Source organism: Pteropus medius, unplaced genomic scaffold (genome assembly GCF_902729225.1).
Source record: "Pteropus medius unplaced genomic scaffold, Ma_sr-lr_union100, whole genome shotgun sequence".
In the NCBI taxonomy this organism is placed as follows: domain Eukaryota; kingdom Metazoa; phylum Chordata; class Mammalia; order Chiroptera; family Pteropodidae; genus Pteropus; species Pteropus medius.
This window is the reverse complement of record NW_024355990.1, coordinates 11,520,789-11,539,933: the sequence shown is the minus strand read 5'-3', so window position 1 is coordinate 11,539,933 and position 19,145 is coordinate 11,520,789. Positions and strand designations below refer to the sequence as shown.

General features: G+C 42.1%; 1 protein-coding gene across 4 annotated transcripts in view; it reads right to left on the bottom strand.

The window, feature by feature from the left end:
* The window catches only part of PITPNC1 (phosphatidylinositol transfer protein cytoplasmic 1), a 219,402-nt gene that overhangs the window by 9,398 nt on the left and 190,859 nt on the right, over window positions 1-19,145 (bottom strand). For all 4 annotated transcript variants that reach the window (XM_039859239.1, XM_039859240.1, XM_039859238.1 and 1 more), the window contains 2 exons: window positions 10,757-10,912; window positions 7,889-7,952 (listed from right to left, as the gene is read on the bottom strand). In XM_039859239.1, the coding sequence (XP_039715173.1) occupies window positions 7,889-7,952; window positions 10,757-10,912 (220 nt within the window). The remainder of the gene's footprint in view (window positions 1-7,888; window positions 7,953-10,756; window positions 10,913-19,145) is intronic.

Below are 19,145 nucleotides of genomic sequence, written 5' to 3'. Positions count from 1 at the left end.
ACAATGCACAGGTCTCTCCCACACCCTCCAACAAAGAATCATCTCATCCAAAATGTTACAGTGTTGAGGGTGGGAAATCTGTCTTTCTCCACTTAAAAAAAGCTTAAGGAACCCATTCACTGTCAGTATGTGAAATACATAAAAATAACAATTAGACTCACTTTAAATTCTTCTGTTGTTTTATTCCTTATGCCCACCCTACTTCTTGAACATTTTACTTTGTTTTACCAACAATTTTCCCAGATGGGCATTCTTCTGCTGCTCTTGTGGCAGAATTTAACTTCACACCTGTTTACAATAAAGGTGTGTTGAGCAACTAGATAACTGACCACCCTGATCACTAATTATCGTGGCGGGTATTCACAGCTGGAATTTTTCCTTAGGTATTTTCTGCATCATGTGGCTTGGTGCCTTTTTATATCAATCCATGTGTGTCATGTGAGATTCTCTTCATTTCCAAAGGGCAGACTTGCCAGAAGTTTATGATTTAATTCAGTGTGGTCTGGGGCCAAGATGGAGGGCGGCTCTAAATCCAGACCTGGGCTAAGTTATTTAGCTAATGACCTCCCCCACAACCCCCACACCCCAAAGCTGTCAATCAAGGATGCTGTCCATAGCAATGTAAGTATCAAGAACGTTAAGCAGAAGTCTGGCCAAGCAAAGAGCATGCTTTTTCTTTTAGAAAATCGAGGTAACTGGAAGCAATAAAGAGATGCTGCTTTGTAATTAAACAAATGTACTTCAGTTAACAATAATAACACATTCTTTCAATACAACCACTTTAATTTCAATGGCTGGTTATCAAAATTTTAAAAAACAAATACACCTGGAATAAATACCGAGGTCATGTTAAGCTAAAAGTTTAACATTTAAAGAAATTTCTCTATACATGTGTTCAAGAGATCTTTTCTTTCCTCCCCCTCACTGGCATGACAATAATTTGGAAAACAAAAACAAAGACATTTTGGTTTCTTTGTTCTAGTGAATCTCAACAAAAATCATTTTTTATCTTTAATTAGCTCAATGTTAAGAGAGGGCTTATGCTGTCTCATTATGTACTTTCAAGGACATATCAATTTTATGGATGTGAAGAAGGATTTAATAATAAAGATACTCAAAGATACTGCCTTATTCATAATAGTGAAAAACTGAAAACCACCCAGGGGATTGATAGTACTATGCAACCATTAAAAATGATGTAGAAAATATTTAACACTATAGAGAAATGTCCTTGGCATATTATTAAAAATAAGAGGTAGGAAAATTATACATCTTAAATCATTTTTGTTGGAAAAGCATTATATACATTTTAAAATGACTTGAAAGTATATATTTCAAAATGTTAGCAGTGATTGTTTTGAGAGGTTGGAATTATGGGTAATTTTCATTTTCTTCTTTTTGCTTATTTATTTTCTCCACATTTTTTACATGGAATATGCACTATTTGCGTAAGAAAAATAGAACATTATTTAAAAATATTATCTGGGGTCATTCGAAAATGGACACCTTCAATCTGGAATTGGTAAGGAGGAGACACACTTTTCTAGAATTTCTGCCCATTCTAGAAACATGATTCCATGTGGCTGTTTTAAATTAAGAGTTAAGAAATAAAATTTCAGAAAATTTCATCTAAAAGAAAAAAAAAATCTCCCAATTCGATCGCATAAGAATGAACATTTCTAGTAAAGTGGGTCTCTAAAAGATGATGATAATTTTGTCCCTGCCGATGTGGAAAGAAAATATGTTTGCCTAAATCCTGAACTATCCCCACATACCCTACGTGCTTACAGAAGTGATGAAAACATTTTCAATATTTGTTGGTAATTTATGGAAAGCCTAATCAAGAGAAAACATTTCTGTTCAGTTATATGGTAAAATACATGACGTCCTGCATCTCCAAAGTCTATGACCCCAGAATCTAGATATGAATCAATTTTTTTAGTTACATTCAGTCATGTGCCCAATGACAGACTGTCCTTTCGAAGAAAACTCACCTTCATTACTGATTAATTTTCAATGATCAGTGACTTCTAACAATTTAGGTTCAGTTCTCTTGTTTTCAGCAAACGAGTTTATGTGTATCAGAAACTCTTCTTAATTAATGGAATCCTATGTCAATTATTTTGCAAGTAAACGGATAATCACCCCTTAATTTATAGATTTTAATGGTTACAATCTACTTTTCTTAAATAAGGTTTCTTAAATAAAGGTGTTATAAACAGGTAACAATAGCTAACTGCCTGATTTAAGAATTTGGGAACTAATGCGGTATTTCTTCAAAGAGAGGCACAACCTAACATCTCTGCCAAAGACTGATTGGAAGCAGCACTGGGAAGTAAGGTGGGCGTACAAACGCCCTCCTCATCGCACCTCACTGGAATAGATTGCCTTTCTTCACCATCTTGCTAGGCCATTTCTTTCCTTCTCTTTCTCACCCTCCTTCAGGCGAGAGCAGAGCAAATCTCAGTCTCCTGTCCCAGCATGTGGAGGTCACACTGAACGGAGCCAGAGTAGCACCTTCTCTTCTGCCCGGTGACCGGGCTGAGACTGGACCCTCCTCCTCCACCATTAGTCCAGCATTGTTGACAGGGCAGCTCTGGACGAGCGGCTTTGTTAAGTGAGGAATCTTTTCAATCTCCTAAACCAGGAACTAAAGGTTCTCATTAAGGAGCAAAATACATCTCAACTTCATGAGCCCTGGTCCACTGCCAGCGTTTTCTATATTTAAAAAATTAAATCTGGGTTTTAATTATTAATTTATTGAACCACTCAAGTAAGGTATGGATTATATTCCATAGAAATAATTTAAGGCGTATTGGATGACATAGAGAAAAGAGTTTACCTCCTTTTAACCTCCCCTATAATCCTGTTCCTTCTGGACATAACCACTCTTAAGAGTTTGAGGCACAGCCTGCCAGAGTTTCCCCATGAAGTCACATGTATGTTACTACACACACACAGTCTCATTTACTTTTACACTACGGAATCAAACTATACTATATACATCCTGTATATATCGTTCTGGCTTGCTTTTCTCATTAATGGAAAATGTACATATTTCCATACCAACACATAAGAACTACCTTATTCTTTTTAACTGTTTCACACATATTCAGAATATGGGACTATCATAACCTAATTGGCCATATTCCTGTTAATGGACATTTACCCTGAGATTAACTTTTAGCTTTTATCAACAACACTACACGTGTATTATTCCTTAAGAATGGAATTGCCGGGTCATAGGTTATTTGTACTTATTATTTTTATAAAAACTACCAATTTGTTCTTCCACCTATCCAAAACTGAATATTGTCATTCTCTTAAATTTTTGATGTCAGATGAGCAGATATATCTTCCTGCCGTTTTCATTACGTCTCTTATGATTAGTAGTGAGGTTACTGGACATTTGCGTTTCTTCTACTGTTTACCTATTCATATACTTTACCTTTTTCTATTGAGTTGTTGGATTTTTGAGTTATAGGACCTCTTTATATATTACAGGTATTAATCCTCTGTTGGCTACAAGTATCTTCTCCTAGTCTTTCAACTTTGTTTATGGTGGCAATTTTCTTTAAATCATTTTAAAGAAGGCAAGTTGATTTCTCAGGAAGTGGAGGCAAGATCATATATTTTAAAGGCCTTTAGGATAGAACTCAGTTGAATGTACAGAGAAACTACAAATGCTAAGGGACAAAATGTTTGCAAGAATTTTCCTACATTGCATTGCATAGTTGTAGCAGCTAAAAATTCTTAAAAAGTCTTACAACTCTAATTCAATAACCTGTCCAATGGCACATTATGTTTTATTGCCTTCTATAAACATTTTTCTCCACTTCTAGGGTCCTCAGCCTAAATAGAAGTCATTTTTTTTCTCATTCTTAGTCAAAATGGAAGTCTTGAACAAGTAGCTGTGTTGGGGTCAAGGGGAGGCTCTGGCAATCATGAATTAGATTTGATACTCCTTTGGCTCCATCAAAATGGTGGCTATCCTTTGGGAAGTACCTTTTTTAATCATTTAAAATGATTATAAATTCAATCCATACTCATTACAAATAGCTTAGGGTGGTTATACTTTTCTGTAGTGAAAGGTGTCAAATCCTCAAGGCTTGGAGCATAGCATTTCCATGTAATTCAGACCACTAAGATCCAGAATCATAACCTATGCTTGTGATTTTCACCCCCTATACTTCTTAACTTGGAGAAGTGGAGTGGGGGTGGGTCACAGATTGCTTTGAAAATCTGATGGAAAGTTAGGGGTTCTCTCTCCAGAGAAATGAACATAAGCATAAGAGCCATAACCCTCACATTCAAATTTCAAGAAACCTGAGGCCATCAGAAAATGCTGCCTTCGTGAACTCAACCAGCTAATGCTCGTCCCTAAGCAGGCCTCTTTCTCCACCTTAAGCTTGCTTCACCCACTGGTAGTCCTGCTCTAGGGATTCCAGGATGATTTCTAAGTCATTTTCATGAGGTAGTTTCATCTAGACCAGGCAGAACATCCCCTTCCCATAGTTTTTTCGAAGGGTCAGGGTTTCAAAGACATTCATGAGGTTCCACCCAACCACAGCCTCCCTCTGGTAATCCTGTGCTCATCTCTCAAAATACTGTCAGATTGTGAAGCAAAACTATGCTTCTGTGAAGCTGGGCTGTCTATTTTTATCCCCATACCCTCTCCCCCCATCTTCCGAAATGTGTTGTTGCTGCTTCTCTGATTAGTGTTCCAGTCACGCAGGAGAGACCCAAGGCTCATGGATAAAGACCAATCAAGGCTTTGAAAGACAAACTCAGCTCCTCCAGCAGTGGAAATGGTTATACTTTACCATGAACACGAACAGAATGACATCTGTTTAGGGAAATAGTTATGTGACAGCAAAATGCTGAAACTTAGAAAAGATACAAATTTAAAATCTTTGGGCAAAAGATCGTCATCATCTACAATGTCTTTTTTCCCCCTGGACTCTTAATTAAGCGCTGGAAGTGGTGAGTCTAATTAGGGAGAAAGACATTTAGGGCTGCCATTGCATAAGGGAGTGTGTGCATTTTGTACCCTACTATATGCACACAGCCCAGGAGGCAAATGGGGCTAAAATTTAGTCCCAAGCCAAAAGCACTTGCTAAATCTGCCTAGAAGGGGCACCTTCTTCTAATTCTCCAAAGGTATTGGAGTTTGGCAGTTGGCCCTGAAGACATCTAGACATCTACTATTCTTTAGTCTAACCTATTTGTACTGAATCAAACTGTCCTTCCTTGCAATCTAACCTGGTTTATAGTCCATGCTCTACGCTAAATGTTCTCAAACTTCAGCGAGCATCGGAATCATCTGGAAGGCTTGTTAAAAAACATGGACTGCTGGCCTATACCCTAGGCCCAGAGTATCTGATTTGGTAGTTTTGGGGTGGGGCCTGAAGATCTGAATTTCTAACAAATAACCAGAGGATGCTAATGTTGCTTGCTGGCCCAGGAAATTCACTCTGAGAACCAGGCAATAAGCTACAGGCAAGAGTTTTGTGTGTGTGTGTGTGTCTGTTTTTTTAACTTTGGACTTTTGCTGTATTTACTAACGAGAGCCTCACTGAGCCTGTGTAGGCCAAAGAAAAAACAAGCAGCTTCAGGAACCCAAAACTGAAGGGCTATCCTGGCAGACGGCTGGCTTCGGTACCAGTGACACATCCATCTACCTGAAAGGCCCACCGTCCTCAACATTATCTCGAATGAGGGGCTGAGAAGACACTCGTGAGCAGGGCTATTTCCATTCATTTGATTTGAGTGTCTGCATCTGTGTAATGAAGGAGCCACTGTTTTCCTGGCAAGCAGCTCAGCTGGGCGACGATGCCAGCAGTAATTTACATGAAATGGATGTGGTGGTTCTCAGACCCCTTGCTGAGTGAAAAGGCTGCTTGTTTTGGTTGGGGCTAGGATTGTGTATATAGTGGGAGTGGAGACCTTCTCCGGGGAGTACAAGGCGCCCTGATGATCTACATCCACTAAACCACATGTTGTTTTTCTGCACTCAGATACAGAAAAGGCTTTTTTTGTCAATAGATTCCTTGAGTTATTTCTGTCTTCACCTAACCCATCTAAAGTAAATAGGTAGCTGTTCTCTAAAAGGACCCCAGCACTGGAGACCGACAGTTTCCTTTGATGCGTTATTCTAGCTTAGGGCCTCTGTAATAGTCTGACCTTTTTATTTTTTTTGGACTGAAAGTCTTTAAGTCTTTCCTTATCCCAGGCTTGGATGAGATAAAGAGTGGGCCTTCATCCTCTGTACCTCTGCAGTTCACTTACGAGGTGCCTTCCCTCGATTTTTTTCTCTTTCTGTATCCTGTCTCTACTCAAACCCTTTATTCTTGATTAATAGGCTTGCAGTGTTTTGTCCCCTTCATGAGGCCCTGGCTACTCTGTTTGATGCTACACATTCTAAAAAGCCCTCTCTGGCCTTCTGGCACGAGAGAGGAATCTACTAAAGTGCCCTGTGTCTTCTTGGTCTTCAAAGTGGCAGAATTTTGGCCCTTCAGGTCCCTGTTCGCTTGCCAAACTTCTCATCAGTTTGAGCCTATTATTCTTTGAATATCCTTGTGATATTCCCTTCGTGTCGGTGGTAAGGAAACCATGAGCTTGGAGGAGTCCAAGTTGGGACAGAGTAGTAGCTCTTAACCATTTTAGGGGAGAAAAGCTCCCCAGAAAAAAACAACAACCAGGAAGACTGGTTTAATGATCAGGAGAAGTAATCACTGGAGACTTTCCCTCCGCCTGCCTCATAAAAGACAACTACAAATAGACGAGTGTTAGGGGGCATCACAGCCTCGTGGTGAGAGGCGGCGCACTTGCCACGTGAGTGGCATCCTGAGAGTGTGTGATAACAGTGACGATCTTCCAGAGTCTGCCTTTGGACAAACCCAGGGAGACGCATTTGCTCTTCAACCATGCGGATCTAGGAAAATTGCAAAAAAATAAAAATAAAAAGCCCTACAGAACCATTTTTTTCTTTAACGTGGCTCAGAAATGGCCAACATTAATAACCATCACTGTCTTTGCCCATTCGGTCCAATGTATCTTTTCACTTTGAATTTGATACTTTCTGCTCAGAACAACAAGGGAATTGGTGGAACAATGACAGAAAAGCACTAAAATACAATCCCGGTTACACTGAAAACAAATTCAGCGTGACTTCGGAAAAGGCCAAGGAGAAGAGCATTTCACTGGATAAGCAGATCTAACCCAAGTCACCGCCTGGGTGTGTTTGTTTCTATTTATAGTGAAGGGCACTAGCCTCTGATGACTGATCCTGGGAATGTAGAGGATTCACGTGGATAAAACATGGATTTGGGAAGGGTGGATGAAGCGACCTTGTTTTTATTTACTGGAAATGTGAAGAACTTGTTTAACTCTTCCAAATCATGTAAAATAAAAAAAACTTAAAACGCCAGAACAATAGTCTCAGGATTAAGGGGGTATCCATGCCTCTGCCCTTGAATTCTTGCAGAATCCTTATGTTTTTGGTAAAGGAGTGTTTTAAGTGATCTCTGAATCAAAGGACAGCTTTCACTTGATATGATGCTTCAGGCAGCTTTGATCTTGAAATCTGCTATAAATTAGGATGAGTTTGAAACCCATCCAACAGAGAATTATGGATTCCTGTATATCAAGTATGCAAGCATTAAACATACTGAGGTCCTACTTAGTCAATAACTAAGCATTGTAGTTATGTTAGACCAAGCTTCTATCATTACATTTTTCTCCTTTATGTTCCGCGAACAGTGCCATTTCCAACACAGGAAGCAGTAGCCCTGCCTTTATTGTAGTCTTTCTAGGTGGCATTTGAAGCCAGATGGACTCAACATGTTAGGAAGTTGTTCTACAAGTCATTTCAGGGAAGTCGACTTACCATACCACTCATCAACCCATGCGAAAGCCTGTCTGTGTCCAATCAGCAGAATATCTCGGACCACCTAAAAAAGTGAAAGAAGGGGGTTGAATAATATCATGTTTATTAAAACTATGTGGAAAATAGACCTTTCCCAATTCTAAGAATCTTGACGATTACAAATTTCTGTACCCCTCTGTCCACATGTGATAACAATTATAGGCTGACACACACTGGTATTGTACTTGCTCACCCTCAGCCCTTTCCACGGCGTGTAAATGCTTGCTGCAAATTAATCTCCATCTCATCTGAAACTCAGGCTGGAGGTGTGTAGAAGCCAATGACGACGACTTGGCAGTCACACAGAAATGACTGGAATGAATCTCTAGGCTAATCACTTTGAGACTTTTCTCTCCATTTATCTTTACCTAAAACAGGTCCTACATTTCATTTGTAGAAAGGTGGGTTTAACTAGTGCCGGGGAGAATAATGATAAATGATAGAAATCAAGAACTTTTCTAGTCAGCAAGTCACTTTTAAGCAAAGAGCACTTAATATTCTTTCTTCTCTGATGAAACCTCCTAAATATTGGTTAAATATTTTTCATAATTGAAGGTGTGAGACATAAGGCAAGTAAGTATCTTTCTAGGCTTGACTTTCATATAATAAAAGGAAGAAAATAAAGCAAGTTTAGTTAAGTATTATTGAAAGAGATGACATAAGAGACACAAACTAGAACAGAACTTAATGGGAATGATAAGACTGACGACTGGAGGCAAAAATGAATGAAATTGTTTCTGATGGTGACACATAATGGCAATCGTAGACTAAGAAAAATCATATACATAGTTTTTGTGTGTGTAACACTGTTCACATGCTTTTATTTCATGGTATTCTTTTTTTGTCCTCCATAAATATGCCTTTTTTTTACGTTTCTTGGATACTCACACACTCCCTCCAACATTCTCGTCTTCCTGCCAAATAAATCCAGCAATTGTCAAAAACCTCTCGTGGAAGGTTCAAGCATGTTTCTATAAATGAAGGATCTTAATCTGGTGAATTTGCAGAAACAAGGGAAGCATTTATAATGAAGTGTTTATTATTCCAAGACTCTGGATATCTAGTGAGGCTTAAGGAGGAAATATGTAATGAAAATTAGAGACAACATGAAGCCATCCATACTTGAGTGCTGAGTGTGTCAAATTCGTGGAAATCAAAAGAACAGCATCGAGGCATCAGTAAATATCCTCCATTACATTAAGCACAACACAGCTGTCTTCTGGAAACAAGAATTCAATAATGTGCTAATTAATGGCTCGCTTTCGAACATTTTCCCCCCTTAACTGTGATTCTTAAAAAACCAAGGTGTTCAGAGAAAGGCATCTCTGGCACTTTAAACCCAAGCAAATGCTAGCCTCAGATACTCATTAGCGACTCGCGTGCCAGAGCAGGTGTTTTTTGGGGGTGTTGATAACACTTCGTTATATGTGGAAATGGGCAATGGGAATGCCTATCACCAGAGCCTAATCCCTACAGGTATTTTAAAGAAAAAGATTCTCAAAACTAGCCGAAGTCATCTTAGAGAAAAGAAACACAGTGAGCCCTGTGACAATCTAAATGTGCTTTGTGAGAGGGAGAGATGATAAAGTGCACTATGGTTGTGGCCTTAGTAAGAGATCATTTTGGGTTAAAAAAAAAAAAGTGGAGGGAAGATACTGTAGGAAGTCAAGAAAGGTACAGCTTAAGGTAGACACAGAGCTGAAGCTGGAAAACATTGACCTGAGGGGTCCTGCCTTCCTGCTTAATAACTGGGACACAGCCGGTCCCAGAACTTGATTTCTATGTGTCTCGCTTGGCGCCTTGCTCTGGTTGGGCAGAAGGAGTTTAAGAACTCAGCAGAAGACTGGCCCGCTTCTGTCTCACATCTGTTCCAGAGCCTACTATCATCATGAGCCCAAGTTCAGTCTATTCCTTGGGCTTAAATTCAAGATTTGCACATTTTATTATCAATTGCCCCCCGATTTTGTTATCAATTGCTCCCCGTAGACAAATCCATCTAAGTAACAAAAAGCTCAGAGCATTAAGGTTAAATTCCAGTGCTCCCAAAAGAATTTCAGAAAGCTATTTTTTATCAGTTTTTAAGCGGAAAAATAAACAGATATCCAGCCTATCTGGAATGCAGAGACAACTGGGTAGTATTTATTTTTATGGAAATAGGAGGAGTTACAAAGGGCAACGCTTGACACTGAGTTTCCCATTTTTTTCCATGAGGACAGGAATCATGTTAGAAATCCTTAAGTCATTACCCAGTGAATTCATGCTACAAAATTAACATGTTTGGTCAAAGTGGGTACACGATTGAAACCTTTGTTCTGAGGCGGTAAATAATTCTTTGGTAACAGAATGATTTTAAGAGCAGAAAGGCTGAAGTGTACCATTATCTAATGGGAATACTGGGATTTCTTGTTCTGTCTCTTCGTGCGTCCTCTACCTTAGGGGTCTACATTCGAAGGATCTTTTGAGTGAGAATTATCCTTAGGGGCTGTACACACAGTGCCTCTGCCTGGAATGCAAGTACTCAAGTACCAAGTATAAGTATCCATGCTTGGAACTAGATGCCAAATGGGGAGTATGTTTTGAAAGGCTAACTTCTTGAATATACTCACTCAATAGACATGGAGGTCACAGAATAAGAGATGAAGTGTAAAGCATCTATTAGTGCAAGAAAATTAAACCCGTATATAAAATGCATTTTAATGAAAACAGAGTTTTCTAGAGGTAGTTATCTCATGTGGGTTCAGCACTGATATGTTGTATACCATGCACTCCAGCTGACAATAAAGAAAGTTGTTTGGTCCGCAGCTCAGGAACTGCTGTCTGTTCACTAACCTTGTGTACAAATTGTTCCACTCTGGTCTGAAGCCCCCAGACCTCGAACTTCACGGTCACCAGCTTGTAGGAACACATGATGGGCTGATGACTATCTCTCCAGCCTTCCCTTAACTGTCCCCGTCCTGTCTTCTCTGACTTGAAGTGCTTGGGATCCTGGAACAAATATATCAAAGAAATGGTAACTTAAAAGTTCGACCACCCATTTATATGAAATAAATGAAGTAAGTAAGTGAAACTAAGTGAAAGAAGCAAGTCACCATCAGCCACACTGTGTAAGTCCATTTATATGAAATACCTAGAATAGGCAAATATCTACGGAGAAAGACATCAGTGGTCTAAGGCTGAGGGAGGGGGAATGACATGGGGCACGACTGCTGGGAACAGTTTCTTTCGGGGGTGATAAAAATGTTCCAAAATTAGATTTATGGCGATTGGCTCACAACTCTATAAATCTGCTAAAAACCAGACTTGTACACTTTAAATGGGTGAGCTCTATGGTATGTAAATTATATATCAACAAAGCTGAAAAATACACAAGAGTAATATTAAAAATCCCATATGCTACCTCAGTAGGATTTTTCAGGGTTGCACTGGCTCTGGGTTTACTGCTATTCCTGCATCAAGTAATATTATGATGCTCATTATCCTAAGCACGTGTTTACCGAATGCACAGTGTGGGCACGGTACAGACCCAGGTATTACATGATGCTCTCCCTTGGCCTGATTTCTTTGTCCTGAGGGGGATGGGAGGGCATCAGCTTTGTGTGTGGCAGGTGTGGTCTGTGTGTGCGTGGTTGCAGATAACTTTCTCCCACTCAGAGAACAGACTCAACTCTACTTAGATGACCTCTGTCCCCTGGCCTTCCTCCAGGATTCTTCCTCATTTGCATCAATTGCAAGAAGATAGTGAGCCTGGGAAGATGGTAGAAAGGGACCAGATTGGGACAAATACATAATTACTGAAATACAAAATTGACAGAAGAAGGAGCAGGGCAGAAGGAAAAGAAAATACATAATAAGTTTCCCAAGGGAATACAGGTCGGTAACCTTGAGAGTGGGCAGCATTTCTGAATCTTTGGTACCAGCTTTGCCATGCTGTACTTTAATCACCTAAACCAACCCAGAAACTGCTGCTGATATTATATGCATTGGTCTGGGAAGATGATGACGATTTAATAACACGACACATGGAAAAGGCATAGGCACAGGGTCTGGCCCGTAGCGAGCGCTCCCTAGTGTAAGTCATCATTGCACTTCCAAAGGCAGTCGGCGAAGACTTTGAGTAATACGTCCAATCTTACAGTTCGGGGCAGACAGCAGAGCCTTTCCAGAATTGCTGATAAATGATCTGATGTTCAGGGCCATGGGACTAGGTCCTGCCTGCCCTGTGTTTCTATGCCATATAATGCCATTTAGATTAAAAAGAGAAGACCAATAAATCGAGAGCTGCATCACCAGGGAGACTATGGTAGATAATCTGCAAACGTGGCCACCATCACTTCCTTCCTCACTGTACCGGCATATGCCGTTCCTCTCGCCCAAGACGGGGAGGCTGTTTGCCCTCCCCTTCAATCTAGACTGGCCTTGACTTGCTCTGACCAGTGCAATGTGGCAGAAGAGACACTGTCAGTTCAAATCGTGAAGGGAAGCTTGAAGCTGGAATCCTGCCAATGTAAAAAGTCTACTTCGATCATCCTGAGACCACCATGCTGTGAAGCCAGGGATGGGAGTGAACCAGTCACCTTTAATATTGCAATCCAGGCATACTCTCTGAGGAACAGAAGATCTGCCCAGCTAAGCCCAGTCAAGGTTGTGGAATCGTGAGGAAATAATGCACTGTTGTTGTTGTAGGCCACTAAATTCTGAAGTGGATTGTTACTTAGAAAGAGATCAAGCAGATGTATCAAGCGAATTACAAAACACACGCAATAACTAGATCACCAGAGAGGAAGAGAATGAATGCCACTTTGTTCTTTCGCAGAACACACCAGAAGTTCACACAATTGGCCACACGTGTGAACGCTATAAACAAGGAAATTTATAGCTGCCCAGCAGTTCCTGCTGAGTTGAAATACAGGAGCCGAAGTTAAATGGGGAAAGCTGGTTTCTTTCCCGTGCGCCCTTTGACTTCCCCACAAGAGGCAAATGATGAGTATAATTATCAGCACGATGACAACTATCTTGAGGCTCAGAAGACATGGCTGTGGCTGACCAGAATATGTGTGGCAAACCTTCAGGAACCTAGGAAGGGGTTGTCCCAAATGGGTTAGCAACTGGGTGAACGAAGGATAGTTCCAGAGCCAGCGAGCAGTGGGAAGCAAGAGGGTAAAGTTCCCAGCAACCCCGACGTGCAGGAGACAAAGGACACAGCAAACGGAGAGAGGTGAGCAGGCAGCAGAGGCAGGAAAATGAAATAAAAGCCAGGACTGTGGCCTGACCTGTCTTCACGCCTCTCAGATGCTGTGCGGTGTGCAGGCGAGAGGCCCGCAGATGGAGACCTCTGGGCCACATGGCTGCACCCCACTCTTCCCTCCCAGGACATTCGTCTCTGATTCATGGACTAGCCTCAGCTTGTTTCTTTGCCCAACCACTGCTGAATCTGAAATGACACCTCTTCCAGAATCTTTGTGTACATTCCAGACTTCTCAGGAATAAAGCAAGACTGCAGTATCAAGCGTGGAACACTGGCAGATTGCATTTCCAAAGCAGTTAAGAATTGTGGGGCCTCACAGCAAACTTCGGTTCTGAATAAGACAGGAAAAGTGCTGCTTGCACAGTGCTGCTTAAATCCATGTGTGGTTCTTGACTGCACAACAAAATAGTAAAATCATATTAGGCTATTGCAACGTGAGGTTTTAGAAAAAAGGCCATGAGGCAGGGAGAAGTACACTGTATTGTCAAGGTGCAGAATAGGATTTTTAAGATGGAAGTGGTAACTCGGTTTCATGTCCTCGATTTTATGGGTAAGGACATTGAGGTCAAATGAAATATTTTGCCCCCAAACCACAGGCGCTTGGTAACTGGTCGGGGACTAGAATTCCAGCCTTCCCCAATTCTAGCTCAATGTTCTTTCCACTACATTTACTTTTAATATTAAATGGCAAAAGGGTGTTTTTGTTATAGCCAGATGCCAAAAAAGCCATTAAAAAGTGGGCTCTTTACGGCAACGGCGTGTTGATTTTTTGCAAGTCTGGTGTAATATCCACAGCTGTCGATTTCATTTAGTAAATCTCGGACATGGCCTACAATTAGGAATTCGCTTTCGAAGAGCTGGAGGGAGGTAAGGGAGAAGGATTTACCAGAGGACTTCTTTAATCGAAACTTAAGATCAGAAATGAACATCCGACCGAATGCCTTTGAATGAAGGTGAGAGGAAAAAAAATCTAACCTTATCTGAAATATTCTGGTCATAAACTTTTCTCCCTTTTCCTGCCCAGGCTCCTCACTCTCATTTCTCCTCCCCACCTACTCCCCAATACCCATTCCTCTTGCACTCATTTTCTGCAGCTCATTTTCTCACTCGAGTTGGTGAACATGAGTATCTAAATTGCCCATTTACACATCAGCTGACCTTTCTTAGAAACTTTCAGAATTTTTTTTTTTTTTTATTTTAAAAATTTCTGGTTTGTGTTTCTACAGCTATCATAATAGTTTGGTCAAACTGTTATATCACTTATATCATTCTTTATAAAATAACTGGATGCTTCACATTTTAAACTTTCATTTCCAGGGTTCCTTATTTTAAAAGGAGGGTTATAAACCTCCACCTTCATCTCTGATGCTACAAAATCTCCTGGGCCTTCCCAAACTTTGGTTTCGAGGTTTGGCCTATTTTAAAAGGACATAAAGTTTGACTTCAGTGTGACCGAGACATTACACGTCTTGAAACTCCTTCTAGGATCCCAACCCAGTGCGACCAGAAAACTCGGTGAAAGTTCTCTGTAGGGTGCTACATGGCGACTCCCAAAAGGTGTGTCCTAGTCCTCACTCCAGTACCTGTAGATGTGATCTTATTTGGGGAAAAACGGTCTCTGCAGATGTTACGAAACTGAGGCTCTCGCGATGAGCTCCGCCTAGATTATTATTAAGAGGGTGGGCCCTAAATCCAATGACAGATGTCCTTATATAAGAAACAGAAATGGAGAAGACACGAGAAGAGGCCACGTGAAGTCAGAGGCAGAGAACGGAGTTATGCAGCATAAACCAAGGAACTCCTGGGGCCCCCAGAAGAGGCAAGGAAGGATGCTTTCCTAGAGCCTCTCCTTGATTTAGGACTTGATTCCGGTCTCCAGAACCGTGAGAGAAACCTCTGGTGACGAGGAGCAAGGTTGACCCGCGACCCCCGTGCTTCTGATGTAATCAGTCCTGCTGGGGTCTGAGAGTCCAGCGTTTCAAAAGCTCCCCACGTGTCTGGATGTGCAGCCAAGGTGAAACAATTACCATCCCTCTGTTCCAGATGAGGATCCTGAAGCTCACCGGTGATCAGTGACTTTTCCACAGTCCGCCAGGATTCAGGCTCAAGGCTGCCGACTCCCAGGCTTGGCTCCCAAACCCTACACCCCGTGGACAGGACATTCCCATCTGAAATTTTCGCACGATCTGTCAGAGGAGAGTCCGTCTCCTCATCTGCAGAATGCTGTTAAGGCTAACTCCCCTTGGGGCTGTTGCAAGGATAACGTTGGCAAAGTCCCTAGTCTGACACCGACAGATGGCGTGTCATCCACAGGCAACATCCCTGAGAGATAAGAGGCACGTGACACAGAAACATCCTTTAGAGAGACTGTAATGCAATTTCCTCAGCTCTCGGCAAGCTCCTCAGACGAAGGCGGTGGGAATATCCGAAGTGCCTTACACTGATTATTACTTTGTTATCCTGTGGACTAGTGTATAGAAAAATGCTGATAAGCGTCAACAAAAATATGACTGCCAACCACCATGCAGGTGTCCTTGTGTCAGTGAAAGACTGGGTGGACACTTCCATTTTCCGGAAGCTGTCCCCTGTTGGTGTCCCTTAGGACGGGGGTGGAAGAAATCCCAAGAGAAGGATTTCTGCTTACTGGGCACTGTGACTATGTCCTGGACTAAGGCCAAGTGATAGTCTTGTCTCGGAACCAACTCCTTTCCCTCTTTGTCTTATGTTTCGGTGGCAGGTTCCAAGTTGGCAAAGCAGAGAGCAAAGCAGATTCCCCTACTGTAGGCTGCTCCCTTAAGCAAGTGACTTTACTGATTTCACTGGGGCTCAGGAACCACGTGGTGGCACACGCAGGAGCCAAGTGGGAGCTTCCCTGAACACCCTTGGCTGGTACCTCCCAACAGCAGAATGGGTCAGCCTTGAAGTTGGACAGCCTCCGTGCACCTTGGGAGTTACTTAAAAGCTATACTCTTGAAGGGCTGAGAGCTACACAGAGACAAGTGCAATCCTTTTCTTCCAGTGCCCTTCCCAGCTGGGGTGGGGCTCTCTCCTCTAATGGGGAACGGTGTTGTCTATTGTCTGGGAGTCTGAGATCAAGGTGTGGGCAGGGCTGGCTCCCTCTGAGAGCTATAAGTAATTTGTTCCATGCCCCTTTGCTGGCTTCCAGTGATTTGGCTTGCTGGCAATTTTGGTGTTCCTTGGCTTATAGATGCATACCCCGATCACACTGCGTTCTCCGTGAGTCTTCACATTGTCTTCCATTGTGCATGTCTGTCTCTGTGTCTAAATTTCTCCCTTTTATGAGGACACCAGTCATATTGGATTAGGGCCCACTGGACCTCATTTTAACTTGACCTCTGTAAAGCCCTAATTTCCAAATAATGTCACACTCTCAGGTACCGGGCGTTAGTTAGGATTTCAACCTATCCTTTTTAGAGGGACACGATTTAATTGACCTATAACCCTGGGTCAGAGGGCAAACCTCCCGGAGTCCCAGAAACTCTTCCACAGCTTGCTCACTCAGTCCCGGAGCGCTGAGCCTCAACACTGGGTAGCTGCAGCTAGATCCTCCGGGTGATGTGTAAGTTCTCTGAAAGCGATGCTCCACTCAGCAGCTGGCTGGCTGCAAAATGTTCAGGCTGGGGGGCTTCTAAATTCGCCCACAAGGAGAGCTCCGGCTCCAGATCCTGTTGGTACCGCCGGGCGTGGCAGATGGCAAACTGGACCTTTGTAGTTAAAACCCATTTGTACGGAGGGAGGTGAGCTGGTGCCAGGACTGTCTCCCTGGGGCCAGATGGACCTCACTGGCCACCCCTTCTCCAGGGGGCTTCCTCTGCACAGAGTCAGCCACACCTTTTGGCCTCATCCGTTCCGCACTTGGACAAAGCAGAGCAAAGGTGAAGCTAAGAGCTTCTTCCTTAGCGCGGCCCCTGTGAAATTGTCTCTGCGATTGTTAGAATCAGTCTCACACCTGAGAGGTGCAAGAAGAAGCCCCTGGGAGATCTCGGCCTGGTTGGTACTGGCTTATAGCTCAGAGGCAGTGTTATTAGTTGACATTCACTGAGATAGAAAGTCTCCGTGATTAATTACACTTTCAATTTGAACCACAAAGGACCATATCCAACAAGGGCTTGCCCTGTTAATTGAAATGAGAAGTTTTTGATAAATGTTAAATGAATTAGGGCTAAGTAGAAAATGGCTAGGAATTGCTACATTATGTAACCATAAAGCTCAGCCCTAAAATAGGGACAAACAACACATATGAGGATTTTTTTCCCCTGCATTCTAGAACTTTCCTTGAAGATGCTAGCTAATGTGTTACAGATATTATTCTCATTTCTCTCCAAAGAATGGTCACTTTAACCAGGTAAAGTTTGGCCCTGACTTTATACCAAGATTTCTCTAACTTAAATCCTAAAAGGGATACACATAAAAATTAAGGAGCTTTCAAAGAAGCGAGTCCAAACAAACCACATATTAAAGGATCTCACTCATGTGAAATGTCCAGAACAGGAAAATCTACAGAGACATAAAGATTAGTGGTTGTCTAGGGCTGAGGTGAGGTGGCTTGGGAAGGGGGTGAAAGAGTTAAAGCATTGAGACTTGACTTTAGGGGTGACAAACATGTTTTAAATTTGATTGTGGTGATGGTTGCACATACATGTGAATACACTAAAATCCACTGAATCCTAAATTGTATGGCATGTGAACTGTATTTCGATAATGCTGTTAAAAAAAAGTAACCAAACAGAACTAAGGAGCTTTCAGAGTGTGCTTGAGAACTGACCTAAAACTTTACTTAAAAGGTCAACTGCTATGCATAAGCTTAAAACAACAACAACAACAAAAAAAAACCCTAAATGCAAACCGTAGCCAGAAGTGGCCAATTCTTGCTTTGTTAGCAGTTAATACCATAAGTGCTATTTTTAAAGCATGTGCTCTTGGCACTAGAGTGCACCACAAACACTGAGTGATTTGTGCTATTCCTCTGCAAAGTGACTCTCTTAAAGGAGCTCGGCTCGAAGGTGTGACCGACCTGTAGAAAGGCAGACAAAAAGGAGGTCGTGGTGGGGGGATTGTTTTGCTGTGTGTTCTGAGCCCTTCTCACTTAATTCAGTGCCAGAAAAACTCAACACTCCCTCCTTAGAGAAGAGGGAGCACGAGAATGGAAAATTTGAGCACGAACCACAAAATAATTTAATAGTCAGCGGTCTTGAGCCCTGAGGGTGACCACTGTTGATAGCTTTTAGGGGCTAGGGAGAAGATGAAATCAAAAGAGAACCATAGGAGAGGTGGTCAGAAGAAAGTAAAGGATGGAAGGAAGGACAAATAACCAGGACGGAGGGACAAATAACCATACTAGTTAGTATTTATTAAATGCTTGCTGTGTACCACAGCCTCTGCTGGGAACCTGCGGCCAGTTAGAAGTACGAGTGGTCTGGGACTTGTGACTGGCATCTAAAGTGGGGACTGAGTCCTTTAACTTGGGGGATCTGACACTAGCTCCAGGTAGATGGTGTTGGAATTGAATTGCTGGACACCCTGTTGGTATCAGAGAATAGGTCGGCATCAAACACCCTAGAATTCACCTCATACAAGCCTATAAAGTATATTACTATCTTCATTTTTACAATGTGCAAGCGGATGCCCCATCCTGTTCCCAGACTCACTCTCTCACAGTTCCACCTCAGCCTCTGCCACTGGGCATCTTTCACAAGCCCCCTCTTTCAAAAATCTCCAGATAGGCAGCAGGCATCAATCCCCACGTTCCCCTACCAACTTCTGCGGCCACATGTCAGTCTCACCTGTCTCAGAGGATGGCAGTGCTGAGGGTGGCCCTGCAGATCCCCAGCTCAGCAAATAGCTTTTTCACAGACACCTTAATTTCTGTAATTGATTCTTAGCATACTCCCTTTACATGGCTTTGGGGTTAGGCAAGAAGTGTACCCCCAATACTCTGAGAGTATCCCTCAC